Here is a 21,854-nt window from a genome sequence, read left to right on the forward strand (position 1 = left end):
ACTGGCTCTGACTGAACCACTCCAACTGCAGAACTGTCACTTGTGCATTCATTCTGAAGCTCAGAGGCATTCTGGTCAGATAATCCCCTGGGGTAAAAAAGTCACTGTCTTCAGACAAAAAGAGGAAAACACAAGTAAGGACATTTGGATGCAGGTTTAGAAATTAAAGTGCAATTTGCACAGACTCAGACCAGGAGAGAAGGACTCCTACTGCAGGTGAAACAAACAATATTAATTTATTGTGTGTTTAAGTTTGAGGCAGTCACTGAATTAAAAATAATAAGAAAAATAGGATAAAGACAAGAGATTCAGCAGGTGCTTGGAAATCTAGAGCAACACACAAGATGCTGGGGTAACTCAGCAGGTCCGGCAACCTCTATGGAAGGGAATAAATGGTCGATGTTTCAGGCTGAGACCCTTCATCACGACTGGAGAGGAAAGCGATATCCGGTCTGGATGAAGGGCCTCGTCGACTGTTTATTCATTTCCATAAATACTACCGGGCGGGTGGGCTGAGCTCCTCCAGCATTTTGTGTGTTTTACTCAGAAAAACAGGATTTTATTTTTTTAAGACCAGACCAAAATAATTTTAACAAGCACCATGTACCCCACAAGATATGAGCAGGACTAGGGCATCTCTGTCAATACTGTCTTCTGTGCTAAAGGCTGCATAAGCAACCACACCAGATGTCTCCAGTTAAAATCAATATATTACAAATAAATCTACATCTGCATTTGTGCCTCATCTCAGATTAGTTTTTGACTCAAGCCCCCAAGGCACATTTCCTCCAGACATTACCCACTTACTGTTCCTCTCGCAGCTTCAGTCGTGGAAGGTCAAGACAAAGTGAAGTAATGCCACAGAAAAAGATACAACATCTGTAGCTATCCAGGCTTATTAGGACCAGCGTGGCATTTTCCATGTCACGAGCACTTTTAACCATCCTAGCGGTTAGCGTGACGCTATTACAGCTCGGGTGTCAGAGTTTGGAGTTTGGAGTTCAATTCTGATGTCTTCTATAGGGTGGCCACATCCTCCCTGTGGAATGCGTGCCTTTTCTTCGGGTGCTCTGGTTTCCGCCCATGGTCAGAGATGTACCAGTTAGTAAGTCAATTGGCCATTGTATGTTGTCTTGTGATTACACTAGGGTTGTACTGGGTCTCGCTGGGCGGTTACACTGGGTCATTGTATCGGGGCTTGCCAGGCGGTTGTGTCGGGATCTCGCCGGGTGATTGTGTGGGGTCTCGCCGGGCGGTTATGTCGGGTCTCGCCGGGCGGTTGTATCGGGGGCTCATCGGGCGGTTGTGTCAGGGTCTCGCAGGGCGGTTACACCGGGTCATTCTATCGGGTCTCGCCGGGCGATTGTGTGGGGTCTCGCCGGGCGATTCTATCGGGTCTCGCCGGGTGATTGTGTGGGGTCTCGCCGGGCGATTGTGTCGGGGTCTCGCCGGGCGATTGTGTCGGGGTCTCGCCGGGCGATTGTACCGGGTCTCGCCGGGCGATTGTGTCGGGGTCTCGCCGGGCGATTGTACCGGGTCTCGCCGGGCGATTGTGTCGGGTCTCGCAGGGCGATTGTGTCGGGTCTCGCCGGGCGATTGTGTCGGGTCTCGCTGGGCGATTGTACCGGGTCTCGCCGGGCGATTGTACCGGGGGCTCATCAGGCAGTTGTGTCAGGGTCTCGCCGGGCGGTTACACCGGGTCATCGTATCGGGGCTCGCCGGGCGGTTACACTGGGTCTCGCCGGGCGGTTACACTGGGTCTCGCCGGGCGGTTGTGTCGAGGACTCATCGGGCGGTTGTATCGGGGGCTCATCGGGCAGTTGTGTCGGGTCTCGCCGGGTGATTGTGTCGGGGTCTCGCCGGGCGGTTACACCAGGTCATTGTATCGGGGCTTGCCGGGCGGTTATGTCGGGTCTCGCCGGGCGGTTGTATCGGGGGCTCATCGGGCGGTTGTGTCAGGGTCTCGCAGGGCGGTTACACCGGGTCATTCTATCGGGGCTCGCCGGGCGGTTGTGTCGGGGTCTCGCCGGGCGATTGTGTCGGGGTCTCGCCGGGCGGTTGTGTCGGGGTCTCGCCGGGCGGTTGTGTCGGGGTCTCGCCGGGCGGTTGTGTCGGGGTCTCGCCGGGCGGTTGTGTCGGGGTCTCGCCGGGCGGTTATGTCGGGGTCTCGCCGGGCGGTTGTGTTGGGGACTCATCGGGCGGTTGTGTCAGGGTCTCGCAGGGCGGTTATACCGGGTCATTGTATCGGGTCTCGCCGGGCGGTTACACTGGGTCTCGTTGGGCAGTTGTGTCGAGGACTCATCGGGCGGTTGTGTCGGGGTCTCGCAGGGCGGTTACACCAGGTCATTGTATCGGGGCTCGCCGGGCGGTTACACTGGGTCTCGCCGGGCAGTTGTGTCGGGGTCTCGCCGGGCAGTTCTGTCGGGGACTCATCGGGCGGTGGTGTCAGGGTCTCGCCGGGCGATTGTGTGGGGTCTCGCCGGGCGATTGTGTCGGGGTCTCGCCGGGCGGTGGTGTCAGGGTCTCGCCGGGCGGTGGTGTCGGGTCTCGCCGGGCGGTGGTGTCGGGTCTCGCCGGGCGGTGGTGTCGGGTCTCGCCGGGCGGTTACACTGGGTCTCGCCGGGCGGTTACACTGGGTCTCGCCGGGCGGTTGTGTCGGGGACTCGCCAGGCGGTTACACCGGGTCTTGCCGGGCGGTTGTGTCGGGGTCTCACCGGGCGGTTGTGTCGGGGACTCGCCAGGCGGTTACACCGGGTCTTGCCGGGCGGTTGTGTCGGGGTCTCACCGGGTGGTCGGGGTCTAGCTGGGCAGTTGTGTCGGGGTCTCGCCGGGCGGTTGTATTGGGGTCTTGCCCAACAGTTACGTCGGGGCTCGCCGGGCGGTTGTACTGGGGGCTCGCCTGGTGGATCTATCGGGAGCTCGCCAGGTGATTGTACCTGGTCTCGCTGGGCAGTTATGTCGGGGCTCGCTGGGCGGTTGTACCAGGGCATACGTCAGCATGCCATCACGTGATATGTGTGCACCTCCCTTAAAGTTAAACAACAAAGTTTGACTCCCTTATTTTCCATTCAGTTCATTTTCACATTTTGGAATTACAAAACAAAACACCACCGTCGGGATTTCTATTGAATTTTTCTCTGAACCTGCAGCTAGACAATATGGAACTGAGGAGGAATTTCCTTAGCCACAGTGTAGTGCATCTGTGGAATTCAGCACCGCAGACACTGTGGAGGCCAAGTCATTGGGTATACTTAAGGCAGAGATTGATAGATTCTTGATTAGTTAGGTCATGAAGGGATATGGGAAAAGGTAGGAGATTGGAACAGCTATGATGACATGGTTGCGCAGACTCGATGGGCCAAATGGCCTAATTCTGGTCTTATGGTCTTATATCCGACACAATTATTTTCCCCTTGCATTGATGTGAATAACTTCTCTTCTAACTTACTCATATTACTAAGTTTGCAGGTGGCACAAATGATTACCAAGTACGGGGATGACATGGAATGGGTAGTGTAGTGGAGAGTGAGCAGAATGCCCAAGGCCACAGTCATCAGGTGGCAAGTCACATGAAGATAGCACGTGCTCAGCGAATGGCGAGGCACAAAGGAATGTTGATGAACAGAGATCTGGATATCTATTTCCATGGTATCCTGAAAATGACAACAGAAGTTGTGTTGCCCTTAAGGCATTTATTTGACTTTGCTGGGTCTATGCTTTTATGTTTGTAACTATTTTCTAGTTAAAGTTAAAGGTTGATAATTATGTTACAGTATAACGAAGGTAAATTCATTGTCTATGGTATATCGCGGCATGTGATGACGTCACCTCCGGTTTCGCCGCGTCTTATGTGTAACCTCTGGTTTGGAGAAGGTGTGAAGGCGGGTGCCATGCGTGCAGCATGATCGTGAAGAGCACCGTTTCTACCCACAAAGAAACATTATAGAAGCAATGCCGTAAGTTCATATGGAAGTATTTGAAGTAAAAATATTAACGCGGTTTCTGTTAAGGAAGTGGCGGTTCAGGTGGCACACGTGTCGGCTTTTCAATTTCAAACGCGGGGTGGGCCCGGGCCCAGCGGCAGTTTGACGCGACCCCCTCACCCGCTACTCGGGGCGGCTGGAGACACTCGCTGAAAGAAGAGAGCGTGTGAGGTCTCCAGAATGAAACACACGCTGTATATGTTTGTATTTCTTATCAACAGTTTTCACCATGCGATGTTAATGTGGAAGAGTGCACAGTAAGTGGTTAACCTTACTATGACTCTGTCTTCATTGGCTCCGGTTTAACTTGGTGGTTAGTCAGAGTTTCGACACACTGCACGAGAACACCACAGTGAAAAGGCAGAATCATTAGATGTTTCAACAAGTGGTACGATGGCTTCGCGATCAAGCATCAAGTCGCTTGCACTCAGCACCAAGAGCAGTAGGACGTCGACAAGTGTGGCTGCCCTCGCAAGAGCTAAAGCAGAAGCCGCCAAGGTGCGAGTGTCATATACTAACCAAGAAGCAACACTGAAAGTGGAAAAGGCTGCCAGAGAAGCGGAAATCCAGTTGGAAAAGGCAAGGATAGATACAGAGTTAGAAGTGCTGATGCTACAACGAGAAGCTGATGCGGCCGCGGTGGAAGTACAAGCGTTGGAAAACGCTGAAGAAATGCACATTCTAGACGAAGCAGGGAAGTCTATGTCAGAAAGGGCCAAATTGGAACGCACCAGCGAGTATGTCCAATCTCAAACTGACCTGCAGATTCATTCTCCCTCTCCATACTTGCCTGTTGGCGTCCCATTTCATGTGAAATCACAGGGAAACTTCGTTGCATCGCGTCCACCTGGGGAAGACAACTCACAATTGCAACCTTGCCACAAACTCAAGTATGAAAGGGCTGACTATGAATACTTCCTGACACCAAACTTACCAGATCCGGCGAGATCAGAGACAAAGGCTGAAGTCAGAACATCAAATCCCATCATGAACGTACACGCTCAGTCATATGTTCCCCAACATATTCCCCCAGCTAGCACGCCACCTGCAGCAGAACCCTTGGTACAGTATTTAGCGCGACGAGACCTCATCAATTCAGGACTGTACCAGTTTGACGATAAGCCTGAAATTACCGTGCGTGGTACTCCTCATTCACCAGTGCCACTGGCGGAGTCCAGCTCACAGCAATCAAAGAGTTGGAACTTATGACCAAACGGCTGGGAAAGGAATCAAGTGAACAGATGAAACGTATACGCTCAGTGTATGTCAGCAACCCCAAGCTAGCCTTACACAAAGCATGGGAGAGACTCCGGGACTGCTATGCAGCCCCTGAAATTATTGAGAAGGCGCTATTTCAACGGCTGGACAATTTTCCTAGGGTGTCAGCCAAGGACCACACTAAATTACGAGAACTTGGAGATTTACTCATGGAGATTCAAGGTGCTAAAGACGACGGCTATTTAACTGGCCTGTCATATCTGGATACCTCATGCGGAGTTGGACCAATTGTGGACAAGCTTCCATTTGGGCTGCAGGAAAGATGGGTGTCTATTGGCTCAGAGTACAAGGAAGAGAATGGTGAGTATTTTAGTAGGTTCGTGTGCAAGGAGGTGAAGAGGCGAAACGACCCTAGCTTCATGAATCAAGGCAGCACCACAACTCACACCAACCCAGTCAAACCCATTTTGAACAACTTTGTCATCAATAAACCCATCTCAGTGCATAAAACAGAAGTCTCCGCAATCAACGATGACTCTAGTAAGAATTGTCCATTGCACAACAAACCCCACCCCCTCAAAAAATGCAGAATGTTTTGAAACAAACCCTTTGATGAAAGAAAGGCCCTTCTCAAGGAAAAAAGAATATGTTTTAAGTGCTGTTCCTCTACCTCCCACCTCGCTAAAGAGTGTACGTTCCCCGTAAAGTGCTCAGAAAGTAACAGCACTAATCACGATGGGGCCATGCATCCTGGCCCGTCACTGCAAACTGCCAAGGCTCCTCCACTCCCACAAGAGGATGGCGGGGAGGGAGAGCATCATTCTGATACAACTATTGTCAGCTCGAGCTGCACAGAAGTTTGTAGTCCAGGTCAGTCGAGCCATTCGTGCTCAAAGATCTGCCTCACTAAGGCATACCCTAAGGGAGCCAAAGACAAGGCCATCAAGGCCTATGTAATTCTGGACGACCAGAGCAACCGCTCACTAGTGAGACCAGAATTCTTCGAGTTGTTCAGTGTAAAGGGTAATCCATTCCCATACTACCTCAGAACTTGCTCTGGCATCGCAGAAACATATGGCAGGAAGGTAGAAGGCTTCCAGCTCGAGTCGTTGGATGGCAAAGTCGTCATCCGTCTCCCTCCACTCTTAGCGTGCAATGAGATCTTAAATAACTGATCCGAGATTCCGACGCCAAGCGCAGTGCTATACCAGCCCCATCTCCACTACATTGCCAAGCACGTCCCAGAACTGGATCCGGAAGCAGAAATACTCCTGCTACTTGGAGGAGACGTTCTTAGGGTGCACAAAGTCAGGCAGCAGGTCAATGGACCACACAACACCCCCTTCGCCCAACGTCTGGATCTGGGCTGGGTGGTGATAGGAGAGGTGTGCCCTGGCAACGTACACAAACCGACAGTTAACACGCTCAAGACTAATGTGCTAGAAAGAAGCCGACATTCAATTTCTCAGCCCTCCACAAGTGTTGCATGTATCAAGGAAGCACAACAAAGGCACGAGCATAGTAAAGTAACTGAGAAGATACCAGGACAGTCAGTCTTCGCTCAAACTTGATAATAAACTTGCTCCATCAGTGGAAGACGCCATCTTCTTAGAAATAATGGACACAAAGGTTTTTAGAGATGAAGCGAACAACTGGGTCCCCCCATTACCATTCAGAGTACCGCGCCAGCGCTTGCCAAACAACAAAGAGCAGGCAGTCAACCGGTTCACATCTTTACAACGAACCCTGAAAAGGAAACCTAAGACCAGTTACAGAGGTCGTTCTACTTCTACCTAAAGACTGATCGAGAGACTAGAGTTCTATACCATGTTTATAGTGACCTTACAAAGGTCAAGCAGGGAGTGTGTTGCTCTTAAGGCATTTATTTGACTTTGTTGGGTCTACGTTTTAAGTGATTTGTTTGTAACTATTTTCTAGTTAAAGTTAAAGGTTGATAATTATGTTACAGTATAACAAAGGTAAATTCATTGTCTATGGTATATCGCGGAATGTGATGACGTCACCTCCGGTTTCGCCGTGTCTTATGCGTAACCCCTGGTTCGGAGGAGGTGTGAAGGCGGGTGCCATGCGTGCAGCATGATCGTGAAGAGCTCAGTGTCTACCCACAAAGAAACATTATAGAAGCAATGCTGTAAGTTCCTATGAAAGTATTTGAAGTAAAAATATTAACGCGGTTTCTGTTAAGGAAGCGGCACTTCAGGTGGCACGCGTGTCGGCTTTTCAATTTCAAACGCGGGGTGGGCCTGGGCCTGGCGGTGGTTTGACGGGACCCCCCTCACCCGCTACTCGGGGCGGCTGGAGACACTCGCTAAAAGAGCGCGCGAGGTCTCCAGAATGAAACACACGCTGTATATGTTTGTATTTTTTATCAACAGTTTTCACCATCCGATGTTAATGTGGAAGAGTGAACAGTAAATGGTTAACCTTACTATGGCTCTGTCTTCATTGGCTCCGGTTTAACTTGGTGTTTAGTCAGAGTTTCAACACACTGCACGAGAACACTACAGAAGTCATTTGGGTGGTAAATGTGACCCAGAGACTGGAACACAGAATATAAGTGTTGGGATGTTATATTGCAACTTTCCAAAACACTGGTTCAGCCACATTTGGAATGAGCAGTTTCAGATGCCAGGCTATAGGAGAATGTGATTGCTCTGCAGTATGCTCACCAGGATGTCTCCTGGGAAGGCCTTTGTTTAAGGGGAAAGGATTGGATATGTTGGGGGTAGGGGGTTGGGGGAAATGACACTCGGGGTCTACTTTATTATGTACCTCCTGCATCTAATAAAGTGGCCAGTGAGTGTACGTTCGTGATCTTCTCCTGCCGTGGCCCATCCACTTCCTTAACTCACCCTCATCCCTGCTGCACATGTATTTCACATTGTAAATGTATGGATCAAGTTTGAAAATGTATGTACTCCAATGTGCTTTTTAGATTCAGAGACGCTCTTCTGCACACCACTGTCTTAACACATGGGTATTTGAGTTACTGTCATCTTCCCATTCCTTTGAACTAGAAAGGTCATTCTCCTCTGACCTCTCTCATTAACAAGTTATTGTTGTTCACAGAACTGCCACTCATTCAATGCTTTTTGTTTTTCGCACCATTCTCTGTAAATTCTAGAGATTGCTATGTGTGAAAATCCCAGGAGATCATCTGTTTCTGAGATACTCAAACCACCCTGACTGGCAACAACAACCATTCCATGGTCTAAGTCAGCTAGATCGCATTTCCTTCCCATTCTGATGCTCGTTTTGAACAACAACTGAACCTCTTGACCGTGCCTGCATGAGAAGAAGGAGTTTTAAAGCAATCAAAAGGATGAAAATCTTTCTTTTCACCCCACAGAGAGTGGTTTGCTAATTGGAAATCTGAGGAGATGGTAGAATCAGATAGAAATATATTTAAGAAGCATTTAGAACAGGGGTTCCCAACCCTGCTAAACCACTGCTAGAGGAGATGGTAGAATCAGAGAGAACTACTGTACTTAAGAGGCTTTTAGAACAGGGGTTCCCAACCCTGCTAAACCACTGCTAGAGGAGATGGTAGAATCAGGTAGAAATACTACAGACCCCATGATTAATGGCACTGGGTCATGGCATTAAATAGCTTGGGAACCCCTGATTTAGACTAACACTAAATAGGAAAGGCACAAAGGGATATGGTCCTTAAGCAGAGAAATGAGATTAATACAGACAGGCAAAACAGTGGACAGAGACCAATTGGGCTGAAGAACCTATTTCCATTCCGTGATATGACGGCTGTACCTCACTCTCACCCAACAGCTCAGCTCTCTAAGCCACTGATTCTTCTTACATGCGTTTTTCTCCATCTCGACTGTTGAACTAACACAAAATTTTATCTCTTCAAATATTTGGCATGTCATCTAAAACTCTGACAGACTTCTTTAGCTGTGAGATGGAGTGTATATTGACTAGTTGCATTGCATCACTGCCTGATATGGAAACACCAACGCTCTTCAATGGAAAATCCTACAAAAAGTAGTGGATACAGCCCATGCCATCACGGGTAAAGCCCTCCCCACCGTTGAGCACATCTACATGGAGCACTGTCGCAGGAAAGCAGCATCCATCATCAAGAACCCCACCATCCAGTCCATGTTTCCTTCTCACTGCTGTCATCAGAAAGAAGGTACAGGAGCCTCAGGTTCCCCACCACCAGGTTCAGGAACAGTAATTACCCTCAACCATCAGGCTCCTGAACCAGAGGGGATAACTTCACTCACCCCATCACTGAACTGCCCCCACAACCAATGGACTCACTTTCGAGGACTCTTCATCTCATGTTCTTGATACTTATTGCTTATTTATTTATTATTATTATTCTCTTTCTTTTTGTATTGGCACATTTTGTTGTTTTTTGCTCATAGGTTGGTCAGCAAAAGACAACAAAATGTGCAAACACAAAAAGAAAGAATAATAATAATAAATAAATAAATAAGCAATAATATGGTCTTTCATTGATTCTATTATGGTTTTATTGAGTATGCCTGCAAGAAATTTAATCTCAGGGTTGCAGTTGGTGAAATATATGTACTTTGATAATAAATTTACTTTGAACTTTGCTTCCCAAGCTGCTTATATTACCAAAATCTTCTCTCCCACATGAGGTGTATTGCATTTGGGACTGTCAATAAACCAAAAATACTGGAAAACAAGAGGACCAAGCAGTTTATCAACCGTATAATTATCAATTTAATGCAATAATGATATTTAGCTAAATATGGACAGTAGTCTGGGTTTAAGAAGAAGAGAAGTAAGGCCAATATATCTACTGTTCACGTTTAAATGAGTGTTGAGTTTTTTTACTAAATTAAATTTTACATCTGTGGAAAAATTAATTTGCTGGTTTTCACTATAAATATATCACCATCATATGATCTCACCTCCGATTGCAATGAGGCGATCTCCTTTTTGGAGGTCAGAAGCTGCAGCTGGTGAGTTTGGGGTCACAGTTTCCACGGTCACATGAACCGCATCCCCATCATTTCCCTGGATTTGGCGGAAAGCCAGTCCAACGCTTTGTGAATTTCCCTTAATTAGTTCAACCTGATTGAAAGAAAAAAATAAATTATATTCAAACAAAATAACTGGAGTTCTGAATATAAAAAGTACATTCAGCAATAAATTGCAGAAATTGCCACTGAGACAATGAGCTGTTTAGAAAACATGGAAAGTCAGGAGAGTATTTAGAAAGCCATGTAGGTTTACAATTTTGAAAAAACAGGTACAAAACAGCATTCCAGCATCATGGACTCCCAACAGCCAGGCCAAGCTCCCTTCCCAACTTCCATACTCAATCTCAGACTGATTAAATTGCCTGAATAATATTGGATCCAGCCCACACTCTCTTCCTACTTCTGCCATCAAAAGAAGCTTTAGGTCTCAGACCATCGGGTTCACGAACAGTTATTACCTTCAAAGACCAGCTCCTGAACCAGCGTGGATAACTTCATTCACCTCAGCTCTGAACTGATTCACAACCTATGGACTCACTTTCAGGGACTTTAAATATTATTTATTTATAATATTCAATATTATTTATTATTTTTATGTTTTTTTTGTATTTGCAGTTTGCCTTCTTTTGTACAATAGTTGCTTGTCAGTCTTAGTGTGTAGTTTTTCTACTGATTCTATTGTGTTTCTTGGTACTACTGCGAATTTCTGCAAGAAAATGAATCTCAGGATAGTATACAGTGACATATGTATACTTCAATAAAACATTTACTTCAAACTTTTGAAGATTGATCAGTCATATCAAATTTCAAGTCATGAAGGTTTCTCTTGACTGGAGTAAAGTGAATACCATTTTTAAAAATTTAATTTAACAGAGATTTTAAATATGTTACAATTCAATTAAGTCATTTTCAGTTGGGAATATTAAGGGTGAAAGGCAGTCAACACATTGTAATTGTGCACAAATTGTAATGTTTCATACCCTGAAGTTGAATCAGATGAATTGCATTTGTGGGTCTTTTCAGTGTAAACACAGCAATATATTAAGAAACTGCCCCTCAGGTACCAACCACCATTTTTGCAATGTTCCCATTGTGGCACTGATCGTGTGAACTGCCCAATTTTACACCAAACGTGTGTTGGAATTACATTACCATCCAGCTGTGCAAAAACATGTTAAAATGCTTTTAAAAACAAGATTCCTAATATAATGTGATAATTAGTACACAGATAAAACTTTGCTAATACATTTTTAAAGAATGACCTTGGACATCAATATTCAGGGAATAGTTGTTAATAAAATAAATGCACTAATTTGGAGGAAGTTTGGTACTAATTGAACACACATTAAGTAATACTTAAAAACTAATTTAATAATGCATTTAAGTGTATCAAAGATTCAAAAGCTGTCTGGAATTAATATTCACCAGTTCAAGGAGCAGTGAAGGATAGGATTAAATTTCCAGTCTCTATATTAAAGACAATTTATTTTATGGAAACATGGTACAGAATTACAACAATATTCTGTTTAAAGAACACAGAAGAGTATTTTAAAAACTATGTAAGTTTATAGTTTTGGAGAAGACGAACTACAAAGTGAAAAACAGCCGAATTAAATTTCAGGTCATGAAGGAATTTCTTGAAACTAATAAAACATTTTCTGTTGCCTTTCTTGATTCATTTAACAAACAGAAATTCTAAACAATGTTCCATTTCAATGAGGAATATCAAAGGGAGTACGGCATGTGAATACTTCCGAATTAGATGCAAGTTGTAAATACGTTTAACTGGATCCAAGGAATTAAATGTATGAATCTTTCCAGTCAAAATTTCAGTGTAAATGCAGCAGCCATTAAGAAACTTCGGCCTCCCCACACAATATTCAAATACTATTAATCACATTAGGTGAAACTTGAACACACGTCCTTAACATAAAAAGCTGAGGTTTTTTTTAACCAAAAAAAATTGATAAATGATTTCTACAATGGGAGAAGCATAATTATTAAAAATGTTAATCCATGTACATGTAGGAAGGCTTTGAAAGAAGAAAATTATATATGCACTATATAATTGATTCTAAGTGATTGTGCCTTGGCAATTACTAATGTAGGTAAACACATTTTAACCATACATTGCCAGTGATAATTACAGACACAAAAGTGCAAAAGTTTGATTCTGAGAATCAAAAGAGATTAATGTTTCATTAGCATGTCAGAAAATCTACAGAGTTGTAACTATATCTTTGAAAAATCCTGTCTCGTTGAAGATCTACTGAAAAATACCCTGGTTACAAGTGTAAAGAGATTTTAGAATATTTTTCATAAACTGTAAAGGGTTAGGCGACTGTTTTTTGGCAAACATTCCCCCATTCCTTTAAAGTAATTTAATAGGTATCCAACAGAATGTGGGACGATGGAAAGTAAATTTACATATTGGCATACTGCTAATCAGAAATGATCTACAACTTTAAGTGCTGAGCCACACAGCTGAGCAACCCCCGATTTAACCCGAGCCTAATCACAGGACAATTTACAATGATGAATTAACCTACCAACTGGTACATCTTTGGACTGTAGGAGGAAACCCACAATCTCCTTACAGACGGCAGTGGGAATTGAACCCAGGCCACTGGTACTGTAAAATATTGTGCTGTCATGCTGCCCCATGCTGAGGAGCATCTCAATGAAAGGGGACAAACAATAAAATAATGAACAGGGGAAATGAAAAAACAAAGCACCAATTAAGAAAAAAAATCCAAGCAAAATCAAACAACTATGAACTCTATGTATACAACATCCAAGTCATTTCATAATAATGACACAAAGTCAAATAATAGAATACTAAAATACAATTCATTGATGAAGATGGCTGTGGATGCCATTTATTTAAAGCAGAGGTTGATTGGTTCTTGATTAGTCAGGGTGTGAAAGGTTACGGGGAGAAGGCAGGAGAGTGGGGTTGAGAAGGAATATAAATCAGCCATGATGGAATGGCAGAGCAGATTCGATGGGACAAGTACCCTAACTCTGCTTCTATACCTTCTGGTCTTAAAGGGAAATTTCAGATGGCCAAAAACCTAAACAGACTTTGAGGAAATCCCTACAAGTAGATAAAAGGTGAATATATTGGTGAAAGAATGTTTGCCAATACTCCATCACTGAAAGATGGGGATACACAAGGACAACAGAGGGTTTGGAGAGGATTTCACAGAAAGGGAGGGAAGAGATTATCAGAAGGCAAACCAGAAAATTTGAAGTACAATACAAAGATTTGCACGATAGGTAGACAATTAAAATCTGCAAAAATGATTGATTGGGATCTGATACAAATTAGGATGCACACAGCAAAGTCTTCAATGACCTTAGAGGTGCTGAACGTGAGAAGGAAAACAGCTGAATTTAAGCTAGAGATGACCATGACATTCACAATAGTTTCAGGATCAGATCATCCGAGTTAGAAACAGGGATGGAATCTGGTAGTCTTGACGCAGTTATACAGCTAGAAACTCAGCCAAAAGCAATACCAAGTTTGTAAGTAGAGGAAAGGGATTAATTCAGTGTCTTAGAAGTGGATCTGAGATGTAGACTAAGGACAATGATCTTGCTTCATGTATGTATTTTCTTTAGATAGTACTAGAATTAGATATCAGACAAGCAGCTTTAATTTAGACACGGTGGACTTAACAGAGCTGAACAACAGGATGCTGTCACCATTCCTCAAGAAACTGATGGTTTTGGATGACAATACTGAGGCCATCAATGTAGGTAACAGATCTGAAGGTAGATTCTTGAAGCATATCATGAGTAGTGGTGCAAGAAAATGAAGAGGAGAGTTTGTAGATGATTCTTCAGAACACAACGGGTTAGATGAGACATCAAACACACCCAGCTGAAGGGATGCACTGAGGATACCATAGACCATAATAAGACCATAAGACACAGGAGCAGAATTAAGCCATCAGGCCCATTGAGTCTGCTCCCCCAGTTAATCATGGCTGATCCTTTTCCCCCTCCTCAGCCAAACTCCCCAGCCTTCTCCTCATAACATTTGATGCAATGTCCAATCAAGAACCTATCAAGCTCTGCCTTAAATACACCCAACGACTGGCCTCCACAGCTGCCTGTGGTAATGAGTTCCACAAATTCACCACCACCCTCTGGCTAAAGAAATTTCTCCACATCTCTGTTTTAAATGGATGCCCCTCTATCCTGAGGCTGTGCCCTCTTGTCCTAGGCTCCCCCACCTTGGGAAACATCCTTCCCACATCTACTTTGTCTAGACCTTTCAACATTCAAAAGGTTTCAGTGAGATCCCCCCTCATCCTTCTAAGTTCCAGCTAGTACAGACCCAGAGCCATCAAATGTTCTTCGTATGTTAACCCTTTCATTCCTGGAATCATTTTTGTGAACCTCCTCTGGACCCTCCCCAATGCCAGCACATCTTTTCTGAGATGAAGGGCTCAAAACTGTTCACTATACTCAAGGTGAGGTCTCACCAGTGCCTTATAAAGCCTCAGCATCACATCCCTGCTCTTGTATTCTAGACCTCTTGAAATGAATGCTAACATGGCATTTGTCTTCCTCACCACCAACTCAACCTGCAAGTTAACCTTAAGGGTGTTCTGCAGAAGGACTCCCAAGTCCCTTTGCATCTCAGATTTTTGGATTCTCTCCCCATTTAGAAAATAGTCCGCACATTTATTTCTACTGCCAAAGTGCATGAACATGCATTTTCCAACATTATATTTCATTTGCCACTTTCTTGCCCATCCTCCTAATCTGTCTAAGTCCTTCTGTGGCCTATCTGTTTTCCTCAACACTACTTGCCCCTCCACCAATCTTTGTATCACCAGCAAACTTGGTAATAAAGCCATCTGTTCCATCATCTAAATCATTGATATACAGCATAAAAAGAATTGGTCCCAACACTGACCCCTGCAGAACATCAGTAGTCACTGGCAGCCAACCAGAAATGAATCCTTTTATTCCCACTCACTGCCTCCTGCCAATCAGCCAATGCTCTAACCATGTTAGTAACTTTTCTGTAATACCAGGGGCTCTTAACTTTGTAAGCAGCCTCATGTGTGGCACCTTGTTGAAGGCCTTCTGAAAGTCCAAATATACAACATCCACTGCATCCCCTTTATCTGTCCTACTTGTAGTCTCCTCAGAGAATTCCAACAGGTTTGTCAGGCAGGATTTTCCCTGAAGGAAACCATGCTGACTTTGTACTATCTTGTCCTGTGTCACCAAGTATTCCATAAACTCATCTTCATTTTCATTATGATCAGTAAATGGACAGAGAGCTTGGGGGATGAGGACTGATCATTCATCACTGCTTCTGGAACGTCAACAGGAAGGAATCATGCAATGAACTTCAAATTCAAGTTTGAGTTTAATTGTCATTCAACCATACAAGAATATAGCAAAATGTAACAGGATTCCCTGGGGGCCAGGTGCAAAACACTGAATGAACAGTCCTACACAACAGATAGCACATACAGTTTTGATAGCAGAAGAAGCATACAGTTACAAAAAAAATGATATAAAAGGTCACAATATAGCCCAAGTCCCTGAGTGTTATGGCCAATAGACAGATAGTACAGAGAAGTTGTTCTGGGTCAAGTGTCTGTAAGAACAAACCCGTAGCAGTTCTTCATGTTGTGCAGTGTAACTGTGGACAACACAATCCAACTTGCCTACCGCTGAGTGCTCACCACAGTGTCACAGCAGTGGAGAACACTAATATGTCAGGAACTGAAATCTGACTGAAGCAATTCAGATACAGAACACAGGAACAGATAACACAATTGTTGCTTAAAAATTCATGCTACAGTTGGAGAGTGAGATTATCTACAGTTTTTAATTGAATATTCATTGAATGCTTACCAGAGTTTTACTGCAGAAAGTGAATCCCAGAGCGTGGAGCTCACCCACCCCAATCATCGGAACGAGATGGAAGTGTTCAGTTTCAGGATAAAGTTTATTCAGATGGCTTCTCTTCAGCTGACATTTGACTCACTTCATTCAACGACCAACTTACTCAAACCCCTAAAGCAAAGCTACTGTCTGGAACGACTGGTACTTTTAAACAGCTGTGTATAGAGATAGCATTGAACAAAGATTAATTAAATAATCAGGTAGGAAGTTAAAGAGTCAGGAAAAGGTGTAGCATCAGGAATTTTGTGCCAGTTTAAAGCCAGGGACCAGAATTAGTTCAAAGGCAGAAAGGACCAGTGTTAATGCAGGATGTTTATTTACTTTATCTTATTTTTATTTATTGAGATACAGTGCAGAATAGGCCCTTCGAGCTGCACCACCCAGCAACCCCCGATTTAACCCTAGCCTAATCACAGGACAATTTACAATGACCAATTAACCTACCAACCATTACGTCTTCATGTGTGAGAAGAAACCAGTGAACCTGTAGAAAACCTACATTCCACGGAGAGAACGTATAAACTCCTTACTGAGGATGACAGGATTGAACTCGGACCTTCTGAGCTGTAATGGTGCTGCACTATCATGGCATTCAAATACCTTCAAAATTATATTAAACTATGTGAAATAACCAAGGCAAAATGAAAAATGGAGAGCTTGAGAAATTCAAGGTTAACAAAATGATTTAAATTTAAATGATTGCAATACACTCTGAAAGAAAAGGATCAAGTTGCTGCTGAAAGCAAGGGCTCCAAGAAAACAGGAGCAGGAGTAGGCCACTGGGCCCATCAAGCCAGCATTATCATTCAATATGACCATGGCTGCTTTATGCCAATTGTGTTTCCTGTGCCAAATTCTCAACCTTTGAAATATCGGCATTTTCCAAACGGATGACCCAACAAAGGTGAGTGGCCACTACTTGCCTCCATAATCAACAGGGCCTTTAGCTTGATAATTTGCCACACACCAGGTGGTTTCTTCAGTCTGAGAAATCATCCTCCTTAGAACATACCTATTCAGAGAACTTCCCTTCTCAGAACTACTTAGTCACAGCCTGAAAAATGCTAAGCTTTGTCAGTTCTACATACCATGGACTGCTTGAGAACAAGGCCACAAATGATATCCATCACAAAACTTGCCAGTGATATTTACAACATGACTAGTATCAATAGGTGCCATTGAAATAGGTTTAATCCAAAGAATAACAAAGATATTTCATAAACACAAGAGATTCTGCAGATACTGGGAATCCAGAGCAACACACACAAAATGCTGGAGGAACTCAGCAGGTCAGGCAGCAACTATGGAGAGGAATAAAGAGTTGACAGTTTGGGCTCAGAGCCGCAGTAAAAACGTAATGTCACATGTCATTATAACGGCCTCTTAAAAGGCATCCGTTACTCTTGCGAGACCATGGATCTGCGCCTGGAAAGTCTTCGCTCTCCAGGGCGCAGGCTTGGGCAAGGTTGTATGGAAGACCAGCAGTTGCCCATGCTGCAAGTCTCCCCTCTCCACGACACCGATGTTGTCTAAGGGAAGGGCAAGGGCCGATACAGCTTGGCACCAGTGTCGTCGCAGAGCACTGTGTGGTTAAGTACCTTCCTCAAGGACACAACACGCTGCCTCAGCTGGGGCTTGAGCTCACGACCTTCAGGTCGCTAGTCGAATACGTTAACAACTTGGCCACAGCCTCTAAAGAACTGCATTCATTTTTAAATATTCCAGAGTACTGAAAGGAGAGAGCTTGCCCCAATACTCAAGTGTCAGTCTTTTCTGGTGTTAATTTATTTCCAGTGTGGAGCAGGCCGTTCTGGCCCTTTGAGCTGCAGCAGCCAGCAACCCAATTTAACCCTAAACTGATCATGGGACAATTCACAATGAACAATTAACCTACTGACCTGCACGCTTTTGGACTGAGGGAGGACACCGGAGCACCCGGTGAAAACGCACATGTTCCGTGGGGAGAACGTACAGAGATGGCGTCAGAATTGAACTCCAAACTCCAGTGGCCCTGGCTGTAACAGCATCGCACTAACTGCTCATTACTGCGGAGCCCGTGTTTGTCCTGGAAACGTATTTTGTAGCCACATTAATTATATATTAACAATTAACAAGACTTGCAAGAGACAGAAACTTTTACTGCTTTTGCCCTTAACTGTGCACCAACTTAATCCAAGAAAGGTCAAGAAAGTGTTACTGGCAAATTGCCACAATAGCTGGTGGCAACATGAACAACCATTTTCTTCCACTGAAGAAAAAGCTTTAAAGATTAGATTAGTGGGGAATTGAAACTAACCAGTAAAGTGAGACAGAAAGGTATAATTAGCTTCAAGTTATTAGTATTCTTTTGGAGATTGCTAGTGATGCGGAACCATTAATTGAGAGCTGCAAGATTCGCCCTTTAACAAATACAAGGAATCCCTTTGTATATCACAATAGATTTTGCTCAAATGAGAGTTTTAATCCACCTAATGTTGAAAATGGTTAATTTTATTCTAACAAGCAAAATAAAAACTACACAATGTTTACTATAAAACAGTTTCAGAAGAACGCATCATGATAAAACATTTCCTTTGTTTACTTTGAGATTATTTCTTTACAAAGATGGTTACTTATAATAATGTTAGCATCGATCGATAGCAAATGGGATAATTCTCCACTACTAGGCTTTGAATAAATATTAATCTTGGATAATCTTGATTGTTAACACAAATGATGCATTTCACTGTTTTAATATACATGTGATAAATAAACTTGAATCCTGAATCTTACATTTTGTAAAGATAAAGCTACATAAAAGATTACTCAAATTTTGAAGAAATGTTGTGCTCATTTTAATAAGAGATACATAGGCACAGGGGTACGGATAATTTCCAGTATTATAATCACATTGTGAACATTGATTTCTCTAAATTTGGGTAATTTACCTTCCCCCTTCTCCTTCTCTCTTTTTCCATTCCCCATTCTGGCTACCCTCTTGGTCTTTTTGCTTCTTTTCACTGGCTATCACCTTCCTCTGGTACTCTCCTCCTTCCCTTTCTGGTATTGTCCACTCTCCTCTCCTGTCAGATTCCCTCTTCCGCCCTTTACCTTTTCCACTGGAGCTTCATCCCTCCTCCCACACCCACCTACTTCTCCCCTCAGCAATCACCTTCTAGTTTGTACCCCTTCCCCTCCATGCACCTTCTTATTCTGGCTTCTTCCTCTTTCCTTTCCAGTCCTGACACAGGTTCTCAAACCAAAATGTCAACTGTTTATTCGTTTCCATAGATGCTGCCATGATCATTATGTGCAGTGTCATATGATGCAGGTGTTCATGGTCTCATGACTATTATTGTTCTTGGCAAATTTTTCTACAGAAGTGATTTTCCGTTGCCTTCTACTGGGCAGTGTCTTTACAAGACAGGTGACTCCAACCATTATCAATACTCTTCAGAGATTGCCTAGTGTCAGTGGTCTCATCACCAGGACTTGCGATATGCGCCAGCTGCTCATACAACCATCTACTGCCTGCTCCCATGGCTTCACGTGACCCTGATTGGGGGCTAAGCAGGTGCTACATCTTGCCCAAGGGTGAGCTGTAGGCTAGTGGAGGAAAGGAGCACCCTACACTTCCTTTGGTAGAGACGTACCTCCACCTCATCACCCAATAGATAAAGAATTCTCTTTTAAAAAAAAAATGGGCACAGTCACTTCAATTAGACAACATTGAGAAGGTGTAATATATTTGGACTTTCCTTAAAAAAAATTGATCACACTTTCGTCCATCTTCCAATCTTTAAAAAAGGAAACCAATTTATTGCTAGATGAGCAGGATCAGTATTTATTATGATGCACATTTATGAAAGTATAGAGCATGGAAGGCAGATCACAGGTTAATGAGCAACTACATGGAATTGGAGCATTGTCTTCCAAGTAAAGGTTAGATGGACTGGACTGTATTCACTGGAGCCAAAAAGACTCTGAGGTGATTTTATTGAAACATGTAACATCCTGATGGGGTATTGAGAGAGTGGCTGTGAAGAGGATGGTTCATCATGGGAGAATCTAGAACAGAGGGCGTGGGATCACCATTTAAAAATGAGTGGTTACCTGATTAAAACAGATGCAATTTTTTTTCCATTCCAGGCACCATGAGTCTTTGGAACCCCGCAGAAAAAAGTCTCCGAATATATTGTTTTGAGAAGCTTGTATAAAAGGTTATTGCAAGCTGAGGGGTAAGAGGAGTTATGGTTACCATCAGATCGGTCCTGATCTTAGTTAATGGCAGAGGAAGCTTGAGAGGGACTAGCTTCTATGAATTGTGATGCAATTAACTCAGTTTTTGTGATGAGATTAATTCAGATTAATGACACAAAATTACACACACAAACCTTCTTACATCAAAGTAATGCCGCTTAAGATAATTATTTATTTTTAGAGATACAGCATGGACTAGGCCCTTCAAGCCACGTTGCCTCGCAACCCCCAGTCTCACTCTAGCCTAGTCAGAGGACAATTGACAGTGACCAAATAACCGGTATGTCTTTGGACTGTGTGAGGAAACCAGGGCACCTGGAGAAAACCTATGCGCACCAGGAAGGAACATTCAGACTCCTTACAGATGATGTCAGAATTGAACTCCAAACTCAATGTCCCGAGCTGTAATAGTGTTGTGCTCACCACTATGATACTGTGGCAGTTTCTCGTCTACACTCCATCTCAACATTATCTTACAACAACAGTCAGCTCCATATGTGCACTAATGGCATCCAGTTGTACCACACCAACGCCTCTATGAATTACATGCATGACCCCATGCCTCATCGTCTAAACCAGGGGTTCCCAACCTTTTTAATGCCATGGACCACTACCATTAAACAAAAGGTCCGCGGAGCCCAGATCCGGACCTCCTGCTTGGCAAGGTTATTGTCATAGTGGGGGTGTTGGGAGGTGGACCCAAATGCAAGGGGGTACAGACACTGAAGTACTAGGAAGAGGACGAGGTTAGTCAAGAAAGCAAGGGAAGTGGGGAAGAAAGGACGCTGGACATGACACACGGCCTGGACGAGACAAGGATACAGGGCCCGGGCTAGGACTTGACTAGGATAGTGGAACCAGGACATGGAACTAGGAACTAGGAGCCTGGGCTTGGACTCCAAGCCAGAGACTGGACAAGGACCCAGAACCTGGGTCTTGACTCGGGCTCGGACCCTGGAACTAGGCGAGGACATGACGAGGCTTGGGTTCTTCGAGGGTAGGATACGGACTCCGAGCCAGAGACTGGGCAAGGACCCAGAACCTGGGACTTGACTCGGGCTCGGACTCCAGAACTAGGCGAGGACAAGACGTGGCTCCAGGATAAGGAGTGGCAACAGGACTGGACGTGAGACTCCTGGACAGGACAAGGGAACCCCAGCACCAGGCTGGGCAAGGTGCTCCTCGGCTGGACGAGACACATGGAGAAGACAAGAACACAAAGCCGTGGCTTGGACAAGACAAGGTTCTTGGACATGGCTAGGACTGGACAAGGGCCTGAAGCTTTGACTTGGTCAAGGGAGAGACAGGAACATGGAACACAGAACCAGGACCCCTCCCTGGAAACAGAACGTAGGGCCGAGACTCATACACAGAACACAGAGCCAGGACTCATTACACAGAATGCAGAATATGACGAGGCAGTTCCCAATACAAGGTAGCGGCAGACGGCCAGACCTACCTAGCAAAGGCGTGGACA

At 44.4% G+C, this 21,854-nt stretch overlaps 1 protein-coding gene across 1 annotated transcript in view; it reads right to left on the minus strand.

Annotated features, from left to right (window-relative positions):
* pdzd8 (PDZ domain containing 8) overlaps positions 1–21,854 on the minus strand; it is a 247,521-nt gene that overhangs the window by 20,944 nt on the left and 204,723 nt on the right. Inside the window, exon 4 of the mRNA XM_072239617.1 lies at positions 10,130–10,292. Within this exon, the coding sequence (XP_072095718.1) occupies positions 10,130–10,292 (163 nt within the window). The remainder of the gene's footprint in view (positions 1–10,129; positions 10,293–21,854) is intronic.

Source organism: Mobula birostris, chromosome 21 (genome assembly GCF_030028105.1).
Source record: "Mobula birostris isolate sMobBir1 chromosome 21, sMobBir1.hap1, whole genome shotgun sequence".
NCBI lineage: Eukaryota > Metazoa > Chordata > Chondrichthyes > Myliobatiformes > Myliobatidae > Mobula > Mobula birostris.